We start from the raw sequence: 19,326 nt of genomic DNA, 5'->3' as shown, positions 1-19,326 counted from the left end.
ATATACTTACTGAAAGGGAAAGTAGCCTACTCATTATGCCGAATGGCCCACTTCACAGTAACATATATTATATTACTGAATTATAATTATTGATGGATGCATGCTCATCACTTTAATGTTGCAGGTGGTAAAGGTTCATTTTAATTACCATATATACTGCTAATCTATATTAAAACACACAACATTTGTATGATTATTTTGTATTAATAATGTAAATATGCAAAGTAACTTGTAATAAATAAATGTAGTGGAGTAAAAAGTGAAATGTTTCCCTCTGAGATGTTGTAGAGTAGAAATATAAAGTAGCATAAAATGAAAATACTCAAAGTACAGTACTTGAGTAAATGTACCTAGTTACATTCCACCACTGTTTGAGTAAATGTAATACACTTCCAAGCTAGATGAATAAATATATAATAAAAAAATAATAAAACCGGATGTGACTGTCCACCCAATCATTACAGTACATACAGTATACTGATGAGGATAAAGCCCAAAAAAAGAGAAATAAAAAATGAGACAATGAAATCTCGCGAGATTACCAGTTTAACGGAGGACTGGGGCTTGGTCTTGAAGTTTTCAGATGCATCTGTAGATGAATCATAACAGCATCAAGATGTCGGGACGATCAGGCCGTGCTGAGACCCGAAGTCGGGCTAAAGATGACATTAAAAAGGTCCTGGCAGCCATCGAGAAGGTGCGAAAATGGTATGTAGGCAGTGTGGGGGACAATATGGAGGGAAATGTATTAGTAGACTGTAGCCTGATTATCTGCTGCGTCGCTCAACAAACTTCAGTCGGAAAAGTTGGATGATTGACGGAGCTGCTGACCAATCAATGCCCCAGGTTGACAGCAGAGGCGGAGCTAGCTGAGTTTTTTTTCCGCCGAGAGCTGTCAATATGGCCACAGCCTCACATGCTGCGCGCCGTAATGTAGACGACTGTCCCGTAGTCACATAATAACAGTGACATTAATGAACACCATGACACCTGTCATCATATCTTGTAGACGCTCATTTAATGCAACCGATGGCTGTAAGTGAGCATAATAGGATATTTGATTAGCTGTCATCTCTGCTGTGGACAGAGAGGACACGAGCATGCATATTTGCATATTACAGATACATGCTATTAAAGAAGATGGTGTACACCTAAACTGAGCTCCTTTCGAAAATAAACCAAACTAATGTCATCCCCAGGGAGAAGAAATGGGTGACAGTTGGAGACACATCGTTACGCATATTCAAGTGGGTGCCAGTAACAGAAACAAAGCAGGTGGGGGCCTCTTCCACGTAAACAATAAAAAAATGAAAAAATCACTTCAGCTTGTAAGTATTTACATTAATGAATCGAGTAAGAAGCCTGATTTTACGATCTATTTTTTTTTTATTAGATATATCGTACCAAATCCACAGGTGGAGATGTTAGAGGAATGAAAGATGTGGTCCTGGAAAACACTAATACCTCTTTGCTGGATTTCACTGGTGAGTTTTGTGGCTATATTTAATAAAATACTAGAGCCATTGCATGCATAATGACCTGTATATGTATAAAAAAAAAAAAGCCAAAATATCACAATAATTAAAAAAATTAATTAAAAAACATCTTAAAAGCATGTCACATGATGTTCAGTACAACTCCTGTGCTCTCCGCATCAGATGAAAACAGCAACCAGAGCTTTCTGTCGGATGTTTACCAGCCTAAAATGGATAACAGCAGCAGCACTTCCAGCTCGCAGCAGGTCAGCCCTCCACATACCTCCAGCCTCCGAACTGAAGACTCTCAGCCACCAATGCTGGGCCAGGAGAGCGTGGATGGTATGTGGATAGCTCTCTCAAGCATATTTTCACTCAATTTTAAACATAGTTTCTGTAATTTTAGAAAGGTACAAGTATAGAATGGTATCAATCCTAGAGCTCAGAGGTAACATTACATGTAGTTTCACTTGGTTGTGTCCTGTGCTGTCTCTGTATTCCTTCATTGTCAAAGCGGCATTCATGAAGATATATTTACACCCTTCCTTGTAAATGCAGAGCCAGTTCATTCAGGACAGGAGGGGGCTGATGAGCCTCCCACTCTCATCAAGGAAGACCTTCTTTCATCAGGAGCTGTCAGACAGAGCACCCCAGACACACAGGTTCATTTTCTAAAATATTAGGTCAAGGAAGACCAAAGCATTTTTCCTTGTTTAAATAAGAATTAGATTTCTATCTCTGGGGTCTGTTGCATGATGTAAAATTGTTGTTCATTTGAACTAGAATTGCTTTCAACCATGTAAACATTTAAGTTACATCTTTAATATGTTCCTTTTTATTCAACAGGAGGAATTGGATGAATCAGGAGCACCCCCTTTAAAGAAGATTTGCACAGGAGAAAATGCTGCTCTGAGATAGCTCATTTATAATAATTTTGTCAAAAATGCACACAATACCTGTCCTCGGTCAGATTAGCTAAGCTTTCAAAATTATTCCAAGGTTCTCTTGACATATTTACACAAATATTACATTTCAGCAAATGAGAAAAAAAGTATTTACTGCAAAATCTTTGTTCACTTTTAAAAGTCTTTAAAATATGGTGTTTTAATTGATTTCTGAAATGAATGGAGAGGATTTTCCGAACTTTGTGTGTCAATTCATTGCCGTTGCAGGCAGTGTATGTATTTTAATTCACATGCTGTAAATGCTTTCTGGCAACTAACTGTTTCTGATTTACTCGTTATGCTGTGTAACTTTACTAACTTTACTTTACTCTGTATCCTATTGCTTTATTTTTTAGGTTTACATGCCATTTTGAAAAGGTGTTGAATGTATAGCTTTATGCTGATTGATGTTTAGATGTGCCATTTTGTATTACATTTGATGCCCTTTATGGAACAATCTTCTTTTGGCTTATCACATGCAAGAAAAAAAGCTTTTTTAAATATTTATGATATAATTTGCCCATGTTTATAACTGAAGACATTGTAAACCATAATAAATGCTACTTTCCAATTCATTTCCAATCAATTCATTGATGCTGCAAGGTCAGCATGCATTCACCATAATATCTTGTGAAAATCACTACTGTATTATGAAGGCAGGGCCTATTGTTTAATCAGGCCTGTTCAAAATGGAGCCCAGACAAAGGATTCAGAAATTAATTCGATAATTGAAGTGGGAATTAATGTCTCATCCGTTTTTAACAAATACGTCAAAATATTGAAATGTGTTTTAGTATAAATTAGTTAAATAGATAATATAATCTTTATTGTCGTCAGCTGACCTCTAGCCTCTCATTTATATTCGGTGCGGGCGTGGTTTGTTTGGAGGGCTAGTCTAGTTTGACAGACAGGCCTCATCAGCCAATGAGAGACTATCAGAACAATTAAATGAAGGGGCTTTACTGAGGGAGCCAATGAACGTTGAGATAGGGCGGGACGTGCTCGCGACGCCGCTTGCTGCCGGGGAAACGGAGTTCTGAGAGCGTACGGAATTGTGCCGGTGGACTAGGAAACTCCCGCCATTTCGACAAGGAATTAACCTCTTGATTGATCCATGTTACTTTTTCGCACCACTTGATAATTCTGTTATACGACAACAAGAAGCTCCGACAGTACGAACATGCAGCGAATACAGTTGATTAAACGAGAACAGGCCTAGTTAGTTGCAAAGACTTGGGATTGTACAGCGCGCCAGACCTCCTGCTGAACGGCGCTTTGGCTGTTGCCGCGAGTTCGATTTCGGTGTTTGCATCCTTTCATGTTCATCCGGGGGAAGCTAAAAGTTTACTAACTATACCGAGAGACAAGTCCGGCAACCTGTTTTACATATTTGCGTGAAACCAGCATGGCACCGCTACTAGAAGAGAGAAGAAGGATGCGATGAGGCGGATGGCAAGACGCGCACTGTTATTGTTTTGCAACGAGATAGCAATCCAGCCTACTGGCTAGTCAGCTAGCTGCTACACGTTGAGTGCCGGGCCTGCCGGCGGTAACCTGAGAAGATATTATTAGACTCTTGTATACATGCTAAGGTCATATTATTGTATATCATTGCACTAGTTTGTTGCTAGAAGATTTAAGTGTACCGTTGGCACCCGTGCCATCTGAGGATTCGAAATGGCACCGCTTTTAGGCCGGAAACCTTACCCACTGGCTAAGCCGCTAGCCGAGCCACCAGGCCCGGGAGAGGAGAGCTACATCATCGAGCACACCAAGGAGGCCTTCAGGAACAAAGAGTATCCTTTAACATGATGCTGATGCTCATATCGAGCCTATATGCTTGCAGTATATAAGTGGCTTTGTCTACCTGTTTTAATTGATGCTCACATAACGCTAGTCACGTTCACAGAACGGAACAGCTGGCTAACGTTTCTAATTTGATGTAACCTGACATTTCCCCCCATTTAACGCTAATATGTCCCCGCATGTACTCTGTGTACAGCTAATGTCCACACCGCTGTGCTAATCAACTCATTGTTTCTAACTAGCTGGCTATATCGTTAAGCTAGCAAAAATGTTGAAACATGTAAGAAACATATAACAATACCGTTGCTTAGTTAAATACAAGTACTTGCTAAAAAGGCTTCCTTTCACTTTCAACTTTGACGGCCCCGCTGTCAGCTACTAATGCTAACGGGGTTAGCTAGCTCGCTGCTAACGTTGGGTATCCCATTATATCACAATAGCCAGTCGTCGGTTTCCACGGGCTGAGGATGTTGCTCTGCTGCTTAGTTAGCCGTTAGCATTAGCTAGCCTTAGCTAATGGTAATTTTGCGTTTTTAAGTTTGTCAGTTGACTTAGAAAGGTTTATTGATTTAAATCAGCACATGTGGGTTGATCGCTTGGTTATGACGTAATAGTTAAGTAACTTTACCCACTTGTTTAGGTGAAAACTTTAAACGTCAGAGCTACTTAACTGTCAGCAAAATTATGACTGCTCGGCGTGACACACGCAGTATGAAAAGTGGACTTTGGGTCTTTTTATGGCTGCCTTAGATGTTATAAGTTCTAATAGATTTGGATTCATGCAGTGACATGGCTATGTTATTCACTTAAGTGTATGTATGTACTTTTAACATCACCACTGCTTTAAGAGCAGCTATGAGAAGCACAGGCCTCACATATACCTTTCACGCTGTCCCATCTAATAGATGCAGAGAGAACGTGGTTCACGTTACTGTTGTAGTTTTTACAATCAGAGGAAGCTTGTCCCATCACCTACCAATAGAACTGTTAACTTTATCCATAGAGCTTCTGTTCATTTTAGGAAGCCAGGACCTCCCAGCTTATTTCACTGTCATTCTTTTCCCAACTCACGTGCCCATTTCCCATTAATTGCGCCATTTCTTTCTTTCTTATAGTAATTGTGCATTTAATTTTTGTTATGAAAAAGTTTGGTGTGTGTGCCAAGCGACACCTAACGTCAGCCTTTTTATATTGCTGATATCAGTGACACAAATTTGTCAACAATGGACTATGTTTGTTTGTCGTGCTTGTACTTAGCAAACAAAAGTAAGGAACTTTTTATGGGTGACTATTGTAATTTCCTTGACAAAATGACTACAGAGAGTATGAGGCACGCTTGAAGAGGTATGATGAGCGCATCTGGACATGCAAGAGCACTGGAAGCAGTCAGCTGACACACATAGAAGCATGGGAAGAGGAACAAGAAGTCACTGAACTGTTAGTATTACATCCAAAGTTTGTGTGTGCATGTACTTGATTTTATCCAACTTGCAAAATAAGAGTATTAGTCTGCTCTCTGTTGCTTACAGTCTACAACCTATACAGATGGGCTGTTGTATAAGTTCTCAGAAGAATACACAGGTACAGTTCAGTAGATAGCAGTGCTTTGCATTCAGATGTCCAGTAAAGCTCTGATTTACATTACATTTTAAATAGATATACCACCACTGGTGCATAATGTATATTAGCTTCTAAAACAGCAGCTCAGTAGTATCAAGAAAGAGCCGTAATTTCCCAGTGAAGGTCATAAGGTCTGCTGCTTTTCTATGATTGGATAAATCTGTTGCCCCTCCTCATTCTATTTAGAGGGTGTGTGATTCAGTCATCCTCAAATCTGCAATGTGAGAGTTCCTTTATACTGATCTGCAAAATAGAAGAACATATAAAATGTAGAATAGTTCAACTGATTTCTCAGTCAAATGCTCACAAACCAGATGTAGGTATACTGCATGTATATGTGCTGTCAGCATGAGGAAGGTGAACCAAACCCTTTATGTGGTCCTGGGAGATGTCAGAGCAAAGACGGGGCAAAGCTTTGCTCAGTTGCCCAGAGCTCAAGTCACTCAGGATCATGGGCTGTATTTAGGCTCTGTCTAAATATATCAGGCAAGAGATTTTACTCCCCCTACTGGTCACGCTCAGCTCTTTGTTGCCCTGTTATGTAATGCGCTTGTCCTGGTGACGAATGCATGGCAGAAATCCAAGCAACGTCAAAGAAATCATGTCCACGAATAGAGTGCATCACACCCATGAACAAAATTAATTTATGTCTGATGGGCAGACATCCTTGTTTGCCGAGCATCACAAATCATGTTACACTTTATCTTTTATATATTGTTAGCTTTTTTGTCTCATCTGCAGACTATTTTCTGTGTGCAGGCTTCAGGAGGAGTATCCCCAGTGGTTTGAGAAGCCAGTCCTGGAGATGGTCCACCACAACACTGTGTCTTTAGACAAACTGGTAGAAATGGCCTGGTTGGAAATCCTCACCAAGTATGCTGTGGATGAAGAGTGTGACTTCCTGGTCAGTTTGACTTCTTAAATTCTACACTTCTACATTTATTTTCTGCTTCTTAGGCAGCAGTTGGTTCTTTTCAGAGGTGTTAAGAAATTGCAATCACTGCTAACATGACTTGGAACAAATGTAACACCGAAACGATACGCATCCTCGGTGGTAAGCAGGTGTTTAATGGAAAACTTCCTCTTGGTGTATTCTGAGATGCTCACGAGACTTTTTCCACTTCAGGTGGGGAAGGACAAAAGTTTGCAAGTGAAGGTGGTGAAGATCCATCCCCTAGAAAACCCAGAGGGCGAGACAGGGGAGAAGAAGCTTGAAGGTGCCTGCGACTCTCCATCCAGCGACAAGGAGAATGCAAGTCAGGAGAACCAGAGGAAGGAACCTCCTCCCCGAGAGGAGGAGAACAGGAGGGAGAGTCTCAGTGAGTACCATCGGTGCAAAAAACAAACAAGTTACAAAATTAGTTTTGAAGCACAAAGATATTGCAGTCATGCAGCATGGATGAAACCAAACCTGGAGTGATTTAAACACTTTTTCTTTAGGTTTTAAACCTTATTTTTCTGTATGTAAAAAAAAGAAGGAAAATATATATAATTTATTCACATGATATTGTTTCACTTCCTAACAGGTGACCGCGCACGGCGTTCACCGAGGAAACTTCCCACTGCCATGAAGGAAGAGCGGAAGAGATGGGGGATGCCCAAATTCCTTCCTCATAAGTACGACGTGAAGCTCATCAATGAGGATAAGGTCTGTATCCTTGTTAGGAGTCAACAATAGTATTATATTTTTTTCTCTTGGGTCTAGATAAGAGATAGTCTTGAAACCCATAACAGTATATCACTCTTCTACATTTTCTGTGCTACAATTGATGATATTTGGCAGCCTGCTCCACAGTGTGGTTCATAATCTACACGGAGTTTTCATTTTTGAAAGAAGTCGACGCTGAATCTTCTCTACCGACTTGTCTCATAGGTGATCAGTGATGTTCCAGCAGACAGTCTTTTCAGAACGGAGCGCCCTCCAACCAAGGAGATCATGCGCTACTTCATCAGACACTATGCTCTGAGGCTGGGCATGGGAGAGAGTGCTCCCTGGGTGGTTGAAGATGAACTGGTGAAAAAATTTAACCTGCCCAGCAAATTCAGTGACTTTCTTCTTGATCCACACAAGGTAATTTACCAAAAAAGAAAATGATGTTACTCTAAAAAAAAGAATCCTTGTTCTTCACTCACTTTTATTTAATTTTTATTTAAAAAAAAAAAAGTTTTTAGCAGAGAATCCCTCCGCAAAGCGCAAGAGCTTGTCGTCTCCAGAAGGTAAACCTAGCAAGAGGTTCAAGAGCCCTGACACACCAGGAGAGGATTCAGGAAATGAGAAGGGAGAGAAGAAAAGGAAAAAGAAGAAAGACTCTTTAGGCATGCCCCTAAATCCGACCATTTGGGGCCACATGCAGGTTAGTTGGCTTGTTTGCATATCATGTCTCAGTTAATGTATTACTTGATGCTTATGGGGTATCCCTTTTCTTCATTAATCAAATGGGTAAATTTGTATGGGCTTTTGTGTGTATTTCAGAAAATACAAATGAATGGCTCCCCACTCAAGGTGAAGAACTTGGGAACTCCAAAGAAAGGCGAAGGCTCAGCTTCCTCCACTCCAAAATCAGGCAGAAAGTCCGGGGACAAGAAAGGTGGAAAGAGCGTCCTCAAAGCTTTTAAAAAGGACGGTAAAGCTGGTGCTAAGACACCCAAGATGAAGCAGATGACTCTGCTGCATCTGGCTAAGAGCACGTCTGCTGGGAGCCCAAAGAAGAGAGCCCGTAGTAGTGGCATGGGTTCGCCTAAACTGGGGAAGCCACTGCACCCGATGGCTCTCCACCTCCTTCGTTACTATAAGGAGCACAAGGGCAAAGAGGACAAAAAGAACTCCCTTTCTTCCCTCATCTCTAAGGCCGCAAAGACCTTGTCTCCGGATGATCGAGGCCGGCTGCCAGAGGAGCTCAAGGAGCTGGTGCAGAAACGCTGGGAGCTACTGGAGCAAAAGAAGCGATGGGCAGCCATGAGCGAAGAGGAAAAGCAGGAAGAGATGAAGAAAAAGCGTGAGGAACTCAAAGAGAAACTGCGAGAAAAGGCTAAGGAGAGACGCGAGAAGGAGATGCTGGTCCGCCGCGAACTATCGCGCAGATACGAGGACCATGAGATCGAAGGTGGCAAAACCCTGCCAACATTCAAGCTTGTAGAAATGCCCGAGGGGTTGCCCAACACCCTGTTCGGTAATGTGGCTATGGTCGTGGACTTCCTTCAGTGCTATGCAGGGCTGTTGATGCCAGAAGACCAGTATCCCATCACAGCAGTGGCTCTGATGGAAGCACTGGCCGGTGAACGGTCGGGTTTCCTCTACCTGAACCGTGTGCTGGTGGTGCTGCTCCAGACGCTGCTGCAGGACGAGCTGGCAGAAGGCTACAGTGAGCTCGATATGCCCTTATCTGAGATCCCCCTTACCATGCACTCCGTGTCAGAGCTGGCACGGTTGTGCCTGCGACCATGTGACGCCCATGGCGAGGAGAGCGGCCAGGGCTCAGTGGCCTCGGGGGCTTTGGGAGGCTTTGATGATGTGGTGACCAGTGAGTTCTTGGAGAAGCTTGAGACAATCGAGGTGTTTGAGCTGAGTCCCGAGGAGAAGGTCAGCCTGCTGATTGCATTGTGCCACCGCATACTCATGACGTACTCTGTTGAAGACCACGTCGATGCAATGCAGCAACGGTCAGCTGAAGTGTGGAAGGAGCGTCTGGCAATGCTGAAAGAGGTCAATGACCGCAAGAAGGCCGAAAAGCAGATGCGAAAGGAGATGGAGGGCAAAGGTAGGCGGGGATCACCAGAGAGCAGTTTTTAATGTTGGAGTGATTATAATAAGATTTAGTACTCTGATTCTTGCTTCTTTCCCCACTCAGTTTAACTGCATTAAAATCTTATATAATACCCACAACGTATCAATACGACTTGTTTTGATTATTGTCAAAAAAGGAACATTTTCTTTTAGCCTTTCATAAGTTTTTATTTTTATTATTATTATTATTATTATTATTATTATTATTATTATTATTATTATTATTATTATTATTATTATAAACCCCAACATGTAAATACTCACCAACATTTTTATATATATTTTTTTTTTCCTTCCTTTTTTCTTCTGGGCACAAAGGTGAGAAGAAGAAAGAGGGGAGTGCTAAGAAGGAGATCAAAAAAGAAGTAAAGGTGGAGCCAAAACCAGAGCCAGAGGACATGATCAGCTCATTGAAGAGCCGGAGACTGATGTCCATGCAGGCCAAGAAGGACAAGGAGGAGATGGACAAACAGAACAAAGGTAAACTTGATAGCAGGGAGTGAAGTTTTCTTATTTTGTTGTTGTTAGTTTCTCCACCACTGAGATCTTGTAGCAATGTGTCTCATTTAGAGCTAAGCCAGGTTACCTTTTTAATGAATTATTAATTCTTAAGTCTGTATACCTCACATTCATTTGTTACTGTGTTATTCCCCCAAAGAGCGCATGGAGAAGGAGGCTGAAGAGGAGCGGATGCGTAAACAGAGGGCTTCTGTAGAAAGGGCCTTTCAGGACGGTATAACCAAAGCCAAACTTGTCATGCGCAGGATCCCACTGGGTACTGACAGAAATCATAACAGGTCAGTGCTGAACAATGCAATAGAATAGAATTATACACCGTTAAATGTGAATTCTTTGAATAACCCAAGTGCATTTTAACCAAGGTTGCCCTCTGTTGTTGTTCAGATACTGGCTTTTCTCTGACGTGGTTCCTGGTCTGTACATTGAGAAAGGCTGGGTGCATGAAAGCATCGACTACAACTTCACCCCTCCACCCGAGGACAAACCAGCCGAGCCCGAGGTAGAAGAGGAGGAGGACGGTGAGGCGGGCTCTACTCGTGATTCACAAGGTACAGTAACTTAAGTGTAAAAATGTTTGCGTTATGTTAAAAAATTAATATTGGCTGGTGTTAGTCCCAAATATAAAATCTCAAATATTAGTAACGACTTCCAAATGGTTCTCTGCAACCCTTTTTCAAATGTATATGTTATTTAGTTTAGCTTGGTGGGTTTTGTGTGTGCACATGATTGGTCAAATTTGTTGGCATATTAGTCTGTTAAAAAAAAATCCTGCTTATGTTATAGGAGCTGAAAAGGATGATGGAGCTGAAAAGGATGATGGAGCTGAAAAGGATGATGGCAGCATCGATGGTGCCGTTAGCGAGGGAGCCCAGCAGGGAGCAGCAGCAGACGTCTGTATAGAAACTACTGTTCCCAACCAAGGACAGAATCTCTGGTGAGAGCTTTGTTTCTGTCCATCTTCTTCTCTTTCATTTGATTTGATTTCATCATTTTTATTTTTACACAATCTTTCTTTCTAATTGTTCTGCCTCTGAATACAGGTTTGTTTGTGAAAGCCCAGCTGAGCTGGAGGAACTAGTGGAAAGTCTTCATCCTCAGGGAGTCAGAGAGAGTGGACTGAAGGCGAAGATACAAAGCAGGTGCATGCACTCTCATTATAAGAGATAATTACTTTAACATGTATCCATCCAGTCTTACTGTACTGCTAATGCATTACCTGGTTTTACCAGCCTTTAGGGATCTATTGGAGTGATCCAACAGGTGTTTTTTATTTATTTTATATTTTGCTTTCTAGTTAGTTGCTGCTTATACAGAAATGCCTTTTTATTTTGACATTAGCTTTGTTGGAATTAAAGGGCCGGTCTGTAGTATTTATTAACTATTGACAACAATGGAATATAGTATTCATAGCTATGTTTTCATTAGTGTATAATCACCTGAAACTAAGGATCGTGTTATAAACCCTTTATATCTACATAGGTAGCCGGTCCTCTGTAAAAATATATTGAAAGTAAATTGAATACAGAACCACAGTGATGGAGAAAATCTGAAGCTGAATACAAAGCTGTCCCTTCCCTGTTTCAGGTACCAGGACATCCTCCACTCTGTCCACCTGGCCCGTAAGGGCAAACTGGGCCTCAGGACTTGCGATGGCTACGCAGAGCTGCTCAATTATCTGCGCAGTGACATCCAGGAAGTAGCCTCACGACTCCACAAGGGAGGCCTGGGATACCTGGATGACAACATAGACATTGAAAATCAGGTGATTTAGTTTGTCTGGCTACATACAATATCAGTAGCCCTGACATGTCAACATTAATGGGCACAAATCATCTTAAACCTTGATTATATCATATTGTTTGTAAAAAGCCTTTGTTTTGTTGCATTATGTATTATTTTATAGCTCATGCCGTATGTGCTGGTGATTGTAATTCATAACGTCCTAATGTTTTTCTGTTTCATTCTCTATTCAGTTGAAAGACATGGAGAGCTTGAAAGACTTTGGCGAATGCGTCATCACCATTCAGGCCTGTGTAATCAAAAAGTTCCTCCAGGGATTCATGGCCCCCAAGCAGAAAAGGAAGAAAAAGCCAGTAGAGGGAGAAAGCAGCAAAGCTGAAGAGGTGGATGATGAGAAGAGACTGGCAGAAGAGGCCAGGGTAAGAGAACAGAGTTACAATGTTCAAGTTCAGTTTTAAGTTTGTGTCTCACAGTTACCATGGTCCAAGGATTTTAACTGGGGAGATTTGCACAGTTTTTCATAATAAAAGGCGTATTAATGTACCAGTAATTAATATTTTCTAAAATATCTATAGTAAAACCGAAGCCATGAGCAACTTCTAAAATATAATTGAAGCTAAAGTTTGCTCATGAAACTCACTGAAGACTCTTGCAGACAGAGCTACCACTATTGAACTCTTCATGCAAAGTTCTGCTGAGTTTAAACAAGTCTGGGCTTTCCCTCTTAGGTGGCGACAGCGGTAGAGAAGTGGAAGTCTGCTATCCGAGAGGCCCAGACCTTTTCCCGGATGCACGTCCTTCTGGGAATGTTGGACGCTTGCATAAAGTGGGACATGTCCGCAGAGAACGCTCGCTGCAAAGTCTGTCGCAAGAAAGGTGAGATTTCAGCTGCCGTTTCACTCATTTGGTGTCAAAGAAAGAAATGAGCTGTAAGTAAAATGGGTTTGACATGTTATTTGCAGCCATTGAGAGCCTTATGCCTCCTTTTTGAGAAACATTTAGTTGTAACATAACTTCCTTTCGTTCAAAAACCGATAACAGGACAAATAACATCTACCTCAGATCACCTCAACAGAGCTACAGCACCACAACTGGCTCCTGTCTAATAAATATGGTTTCTTCATTTTAGTACAGCAGTCAGTCCTTACTAATAGGTGTGCAGGATTACTGAGTTGCAGTTTTGAGTGAGGCTTTGCTCCACTACTACGCTTCTGCTCCCTGTCTAGTGCTCAGGCAGATCCCATCTGTGCTGAAGCTGATGGAGTCTAGACCCAGATCCAAACAGGGCAGCAGTGACAGGCTCAGAGCAGAACAGACTTGTAGTGTCAGGCAGGTCTACATACAGAGCCGGCAGCTCCTCAGGCCAACAGGTGAACCTGTAGTGATAAGATGAAGACGGAAACTTGCACAGATGCGTCAGAAGTTTTTGGCCTGGACGGATACAAAAATGCATACTGACTACAATTCTTTTTAGGTCAATCCTACGACGATGAGAAACTTATCCTCGTCTGTGACGAGTGCAACAAGGCCTTCCATCTGTTCTGTCTGCGACCGGCCCTGTACCGCATTCCTGCCGGAGAGTGGCTGTGCCCGGCCTGCCAGCCCACTGTGGCTAGACGTGGCTCCCGTTCAAGGTAATTTTAAATTGTGTGCAGTAACACATTTTTCTTTAATGGATAGCTATTTAGTCTACTTCAAACTAAAAAGAAAATATTGTAAACTTCACAGAAATGAGTGCTCTGCATGCAATAACAAACTCAAATTCCCAAAAGCTGCTACCACGTGCATCCACACGTTCGTGCATTCACAAACACTTTACTTCCGTGCTACAGTTCAGCCTCCTAAACTGTGGTCGCCAAAGTGTGGGACATTTTAACGCGTTAAACCCAATTAACCTTTTTTCTTATTTTACCAAAATGTAATTCCTGAATCTTTTCTAACCACAGACCATTTTCTGTCTTTGTAATTCGGCAACCTCTCCCTGGCAGGAACTACAACCAAGACACAGATGAAGAGGAGGACGAGGAAGAGTCTGAAGAGGAGGAATCTGAGGAAGATGAAGAGGATGAGGAAGACAATGACTACAAAGCCATGGGTCACAGCTGTGAGTATCAGCGAGAGAAAATGAGGTCCAGGTTTTTTTTACAAAATTGTCTCTGCTTGATGACTTTCACCAGGATCATTTCTGGATAAGTGGCCAAATGTTCCCGTCTCGTTTGACTGCTATGTACCAATCCCTGCATCATCGATGCATTACATTTTGTATTAAAACCCATGGAACAAAAATAAACAGAGAATACAACAGTTGCTGCATGATCACATACAGCTGCTCTTTGGATCCTTCAGGTGTACTGTGCTTATTCCTTCTTGGGGAGGGCTCATTGCAACGGTGGAATATGGTCTCAAAACATACTCCAAAGACCCACTTGTAGGATTTATGCAAAATGAAAATGCATTTATTTTACATGGAAGTATGTACTTAAAATGACCACTGCCATGTACAGGAATGTTGCACAAACCCTACAGTGTGCCTTGGATTGTTTTTGAAGACTTTTATTTTATATTGTTTTACAACTATATTCCATGAGCCCTTCACAAGATGATAAGCGGAGTTGTCCAAACGTGTAAATCACAGGATGGCTTTCGAAAATAGGGGGTGGGGGGGGTCCTTGATTCTGAAGGTCAGGAATGAGGGGAATGCTGACGGGGAATTTGAGCCCCTGTCCTCTCCCTGTCTCTATTGTCTGTGTGTTGTCATGTAACACAGCTCAGGTCTGGACCTTGGCTTTGAAGCCACGTGTCACTCTGGCTTCACTCAGAGTATGTGGCAGGATGATCCCCTCTGTCAGTTCAAGCCTGCACGTCAAGGACAACGATTAAGAGGTTTAATGCATCAGTGCTGAAGAGAGGATCGCAATGCATTCTTTTTCTAATTTCTAGCGTGACTGTGATAGTCCACAACATTGCACACTGGGATTGGTTTAATAAAACATACAAAAATATATATAACAAACAACTAAAGTGCTTACAAAAAGATATTACTGTTGCCATTTACTTGCGTCCTCTTTCTCAAACATCTCTTTTACATTTCTTTACAGTGAGACCAAGGAAGAAAAATAAGCAATCTTCGTCTCGGCACAAAAGTTCAAAGAGTAAACCGAAGAAGCAGTCTTCTTCAAGTAGTCAGAGCAGCAGACAGAGGGCCGGCCCCAACAGCCCTGCAGACATTGATGAGCTGGTAAGAAACCTCCGAGACTCTTGCATGCAGAAGATACTACTTAATTCTTAAAATAATTAAAGAATACACTTAAAGAAAATGTCTGTAGGTTTCTGAAATGGGAATTGAGAGCATAGAATGAATCAATGTTGTTCTAATTGTTTGTTTGCAGGTGAGACAGAGTTCCCAATCAGGAGTGCGCAGGCAGGCGGTGGAGCTGGAGAGGTGCGAGGAAATCCTCAAGAAACTGATGAAATACCGCTTCAGCTGGCCTTTCAGGTGAGCAAAGGAATGAATCTGTATGTTTCGAATGGGGAAAATGGAGACTGAATGTCTTATCATCATGACACCCCCATCCCAAGTACATTCAACATGTATGATATCATTAAGGGAGTCACTGAAAGATGAAATATCAACATATTCAGAGTTAAACTCGGTAGCTATTAGTATGAACCGATATCACCAGATTACCCTTGATTAGAAAGATGTTGCGGGCGTTGGGCCTCTTTAGAGTCATGAATAAATTATTATTATAAAACCTATCCTACTACCTGAATGATTTTAGACATCATGCTTTATTATGATCCTTAATCTGTAGTCTAACGTGGCCCTCCTCTCTTGCTCTGCTCCTCTTCCAGAGAGCCTGTGTCCACGGAGGAGGCAGAGGACTACCTGGACATCATCACCCAGCCCATGGATTTCCAGACAATGCTGGGAAAGTTCAGCCAGGGCTCGTATCGTCACGGCCAGGATTTCCTGGAAGACTTGAAACAAGTCTTCTCCAACGCAGAGGAGTACAACCACCAGGGCAGCAGCGTGCTCTCCTGCATGGTCAAGACTGAGCAGTCGTTCACCGAGCTGCTCCAAAAGCTGCTGCCTGGACTCAGCTACCTCCGCCGCCGTTCACGCAAACGCGCCAGCCAAGCCCCTGAAACATCTGAGGAAGAGGATGAAGAAGAGGAACCGAAGAAGAAGAAGATGCAGAATGGTAAATCGAACAGGAAGAAAACCAGAAACGTGCGGGGACAGAGGGAAGAGGAGAGCGAGAGTGGTGAGGAGGATGAGGATGGCAGGAGGAGAAGTAAGCGGCGCTCTGCCAACTCGGGCAGGAAGGATTACAGGGAGCAGGATAGCGATGGTGAGCGGGACACACGGGAAACTTGTCGGCGGGGGGGCCAGGGCGACGAGGACCGGTCCATCCAGCATCTGCGACATTCCAAGAGACAGAAACGCTCCTGAAGTCCAGGGTGCTTTCTTTCTTTCTTTCTTTTTTTTTCCATATCGTCTCTTTGCTTTAAAATTTCTGTCCCGCTCTTTTAAAAATGATCACGAGCCCTCCATCTCCTCCTCACAGCCAGCGGGACTTAATCCTCAGAAGGACTTTTTTGTGTTATTGAATTTCTGTTCATATTTTGAAAAATGACAAAAGAAAACTGATTTATATTTGTAACTTGTTTATTATTGGGGATATTATTATTTTTTCAACCAAGAAACACGAGACATAAGTGTAATTTGACTTAAATGTTGTTCAAGAGATGGTGTCCCTGTAGCCGAAACACTGTGGGAAATCTTTCTTAGATTAAAAACAGTGCTGGTGTCGATATAAGTTCTGATATGAATTTCTCCTGCCACCTATAAATCACTCTTACTACTAAGCATCTTGACACCAAGATTATCTTGTCAATTGCAAGTCTATAGATAAACATGGTAGGATTTTTACTAGTTTTTTAGTTTTTATTTTATTTTAGTTTTCCAACACAGGTGCAGATTTATTGTCAAAAGCTGGGTCAAGACGGCAGGTAACGCGTGTTAGTTGCATCACTTTGGTGCTAAAACATAACTTTCATCTCAGCTCTTGGTGCCAAGATGTTTTGAAAAAACAGGGACCCCGGCTCATTCTCGTCTCATTCTTGGCGTGTAAAGCTGACCAGCCTTTCCTCCTCTGTAGTGCCCTGCCACTTTAAAAGAACCGGTACCTCAATGCTCCGTCGTCAGTTTGCACTCCTCCCGTGTTAAGTGCACCTATTATGCCAGCAGCTGCAGGAACAGACTTTATTGAAATTATGTGCATAAAGATTTGTAAACGGTGTTTAAAACAACAAATGTGACGTTTTGTTAAGAAAATGGGCATTTTTGAATATTTGATATTTTTTGCACATTTTATTTGGTATTGTAAATGATAACTTGTTGTTCTTAATCACATCCAATAAATGGTAAGGTCTAACCAGGGCTCTCCTAGTCAATGCAGAGAACATGTCAGAGTTGTTTTACTTTTCATTGTCGCAGCAGAGATAATTTAGTCACGTGTACATTTTGTAACAAACTCCTAAAGTCGCTCATTTAAATGGATTTAGTGACACAAACGTATTAGTGAGACAAACGGCTCCTGGGAGGCAAATGAAGGTTTCCCTGCATATCCTGGTTCCGTCACCAGGTGGTGCGCTACGCCTGCTCTCTGAAATACTTGGAAAGCGCTGGGACAAAAGTATTCAGTGACAGGCTGTTAGCTGGACTGCTGTTCCTCACTGCCTTGTGTGTGTGCACTGGTCATCATCATCAAAACCTTTCTGATTTTTATTTGGCCACTGATTGTTTTTTCCCCCTTCATTATTCTCTTTTGTTTAAATTTGGCTTTGTTTTGTCATGATTGTCTCATTTCAACATACAAACAAAAGGTGGCTGCCCTTCTCAAGTTGAGACCTGACTGTAAATGCTTTCTTTGTTCTTGGAGGAACTGCAAAAAGGTCTTTTACTTCCTTTTTTTATATATATATTTATAGTCTCTAAAGCTGGGTTTGGGCAGGTTCAGAGGATTCACATGTAAAGAATTTCCAATAAAGGCTATGGACGAAGAACGTAGTTCTCCCTGTTTTATTTGTGTTGAGCTGACGAGCGGCCCCCCCCCCTGGTCAGACAGACATCACTGCCATCTGTAAAACCTTGTGATAGACAACCAGGGAGGAAAACGTGTTAGCTGTGATCAGATGACTGATGTCTAATTTTACTTTTTAATAAAATATCAAACTGGAAATGGAAAATGTGACGCTTCTGGTTGAGTTTGGCCGTAATCGCACAACTCACCCTCTAGTTAATTCTTTATTGAATAAGGTGTTATATTAATATCTTCATTTAATTCGGTTGTCAAAAACACGAAATGAAGTAAAGACCAATTCCTGTTTCGTCAGTAGAAAGCTGTGGACACAAGAAACTAGATATTTACACAATGCTATTACAGTGTCTAGACCAACATTGTATGTGGCTTCTAAGGATGTTTATGGACCAAAATAATGATTTTTGCTGCACTCAGTAGTCCCAGACAGTTATTTTTCAAGGACCTCGCTCCACAAAAATGTTCCCGTATAGGTAATAGGTGTCAGCAATGATGGCTACCAACTGGAAAGTCCCACAGTTATATACCCACAATGAGGAGTGTGTCTGTGATGTGCGGAGCAGAGGACGGCAAGATCTTATGAAATATCTACTGCAGCGCTGACAGCCTCTGAGCCATCTGTAATTTGGCAACAGGTGTAGAGGCTAAGATGAATCAGAGTAAAGGTCAGAGATGTGAAAAGTCAGTGGAAACGTAGCACTTGATTAGTGAGCGTTGGAGCACGGTGACAGCTGCATTCAGCTATAATAAACTTAAAATTATGTTTCACATTGGAACATTTTATTGCCAATAAAAATACATTTAATATAGAAATACGAATGCGGACGTGTATTTCTTTTACCTGCCATTTCTAAGAGCTCTCTATTCTAAAATGAAAAGGTGTCATATCCGTCCATCTTCCCCAGAAATCTTTGCAAATGCAGCATTTTGGGCTTTAAAAGAAGAAAGAGGTTGCCACATAACTTGACCCAGAAGAAAATAAGTTAATGGCAGATTGAGTATATTATGAGTTACATGCCTTGAGGACGTTGGAGGGATATCGCATAACTTTTATCTGTTTTGTTGATATTTCTGAGTCTTAATGCTGACTGAATCGCTGTGACAGCCAGTTTCAGTGGCTGACTGTTTCGGGAAATGGAGCCAAAACCAACTGAACATTGCTATTACAAAATTAACTCTCTTGCATGATTTGAGTGAACTTCTCATGAACTTCTCATGAACTCTTGCCTCTTTAGCATTCAAGAAATTGTTAACTTGAATAAAAATACAGTGCAGTCATGATATATTCACGTTTATACTCATAAAAAGTATAGTATTTCAAGTATTGTTCA

The 19,326-nt window shown here is 41.7% G+C and overlaps 2 protein-coding genes across 5 annotated transcripts; both read left to right on the top strand.

Moving 5' to 3' along the window:
• The first annotated feature begins 548 nt into the window (after nucleotides 1-548).
• bcl7bb (BAF chromatin remodeling complex subunit BCL7B b) lies at nucleotides 549-2,994 on the top strand. Of its 2 annotated transcripts, none has more exons than XM_029445797.1 (6): nucleotides 549-708; nucleotides 1,200-1,275; nucleotides 1,394-1,484; nucleotides 1,659-1,817; nucleotides 2,034-2,137; nucleotides 2,322-2,994. In XM_029445797.1, exons 1-6 carry the CDS (start codon nucleotides 596-598, stop codon nucleotides 2,391-2,393), a joined length of 615 nt encoding a protein of 204 aa, XP_029301657.1. In that variant the 5' UTR covers nucleotides 549-595; the 3' UTR covers nucleotides 2,394-2,994. The 2 variants fall into 2 exon arrangements, with proteins under 2 accessions (XP_029301657.1, XP_029301658.1); XM_029445798.1 differs by having other exon boundaries at nucleotides 574-697.
• Nucleotides 2,995-3,395: 401 nt separating this feature from the next.
• baz1b (bromodomain adjacent to zinc finger domain, 1B) lies at nucleotides 3,396-17,960 on the top strand. Of its 3 annotated transcripts, XM_029445789.1 has the most exons (22): nucleotides 3,396-4,215; nucleotides 5,546-5,662; nucleotides 6,605-6,749; nucleotides 6,972-7,164; nucleotides 7,372-7,493; nucleotides 7,719-7,916; nucleotides 8,011-8,199; nucleotides 8,319-9,603; nucleotides 9,948-10,109; nucleotides 10,288-10,426; nucleotides 10,533-10,696; nucleotides 10,932-11,082; nucleotides 11,189-11,287; nucleotides 11,733-11,910; nucleotides 12,122-12,307; nucleotides 12,617-12,764; nucleotides 13,115-13,258; nucleotides 13,363-13,522; nucleotides 13,877-13,992; nucleotides 14,987-15,126; nucleotides 15,278-15,384; nucleotides 15,744-17,960. In XM_029445789.1, exons 1-22 carry the CDS (start codon nucleotides 4,097-4,099, stop codon nucleotides 16,342-16,344), a joined length of 4,863 nt encoding a protein of 1,620 aa, XP_029301649.1. In that variant the 5' UTR covers nucleotides 3,396-4,096; the 3' UTR covers nucleotides 16,345-17,960. The 3 variants fall into 3 exon arrangements, with proteins under 3 accessions (XP_029301649.1, XP_029301648.1, XP_029301647.1); XM_029445788.1 differs by lacking the exon at nucleotides 13,115-13,258 and having other exon boundaries at nucleotides 3,397-4,215; nucleotides 10,950-11,082; XM_029445787.1 differs by lacking the exon at nucleotides 13,115-13,258 and having other exon boundaries at nucleotides 3,397-4,215.
• Nucleotides 17,961-19,326: the final 1,366 nt, after the last annotated feature.

Source organism: Cottoperca gobio, chromosome 13, assembly GCF_900634415.1.
Source record: "Cottoperca gobio chromosome 13, fCotGob3.1, whole genome shotgun sequence".
Classification (NCBI taxonomy): Eukaryota; Metazoa; Chordata; class Actinopteri; order Perciformes; family Bovichtidae; genus Cottoperca; species Cottoperca gobio.
The sequence above is the reverse complement of the archived record's forward strand: the minus strand, read 5'-3'. Positions and strand labels throughout refer to the sequence as shown.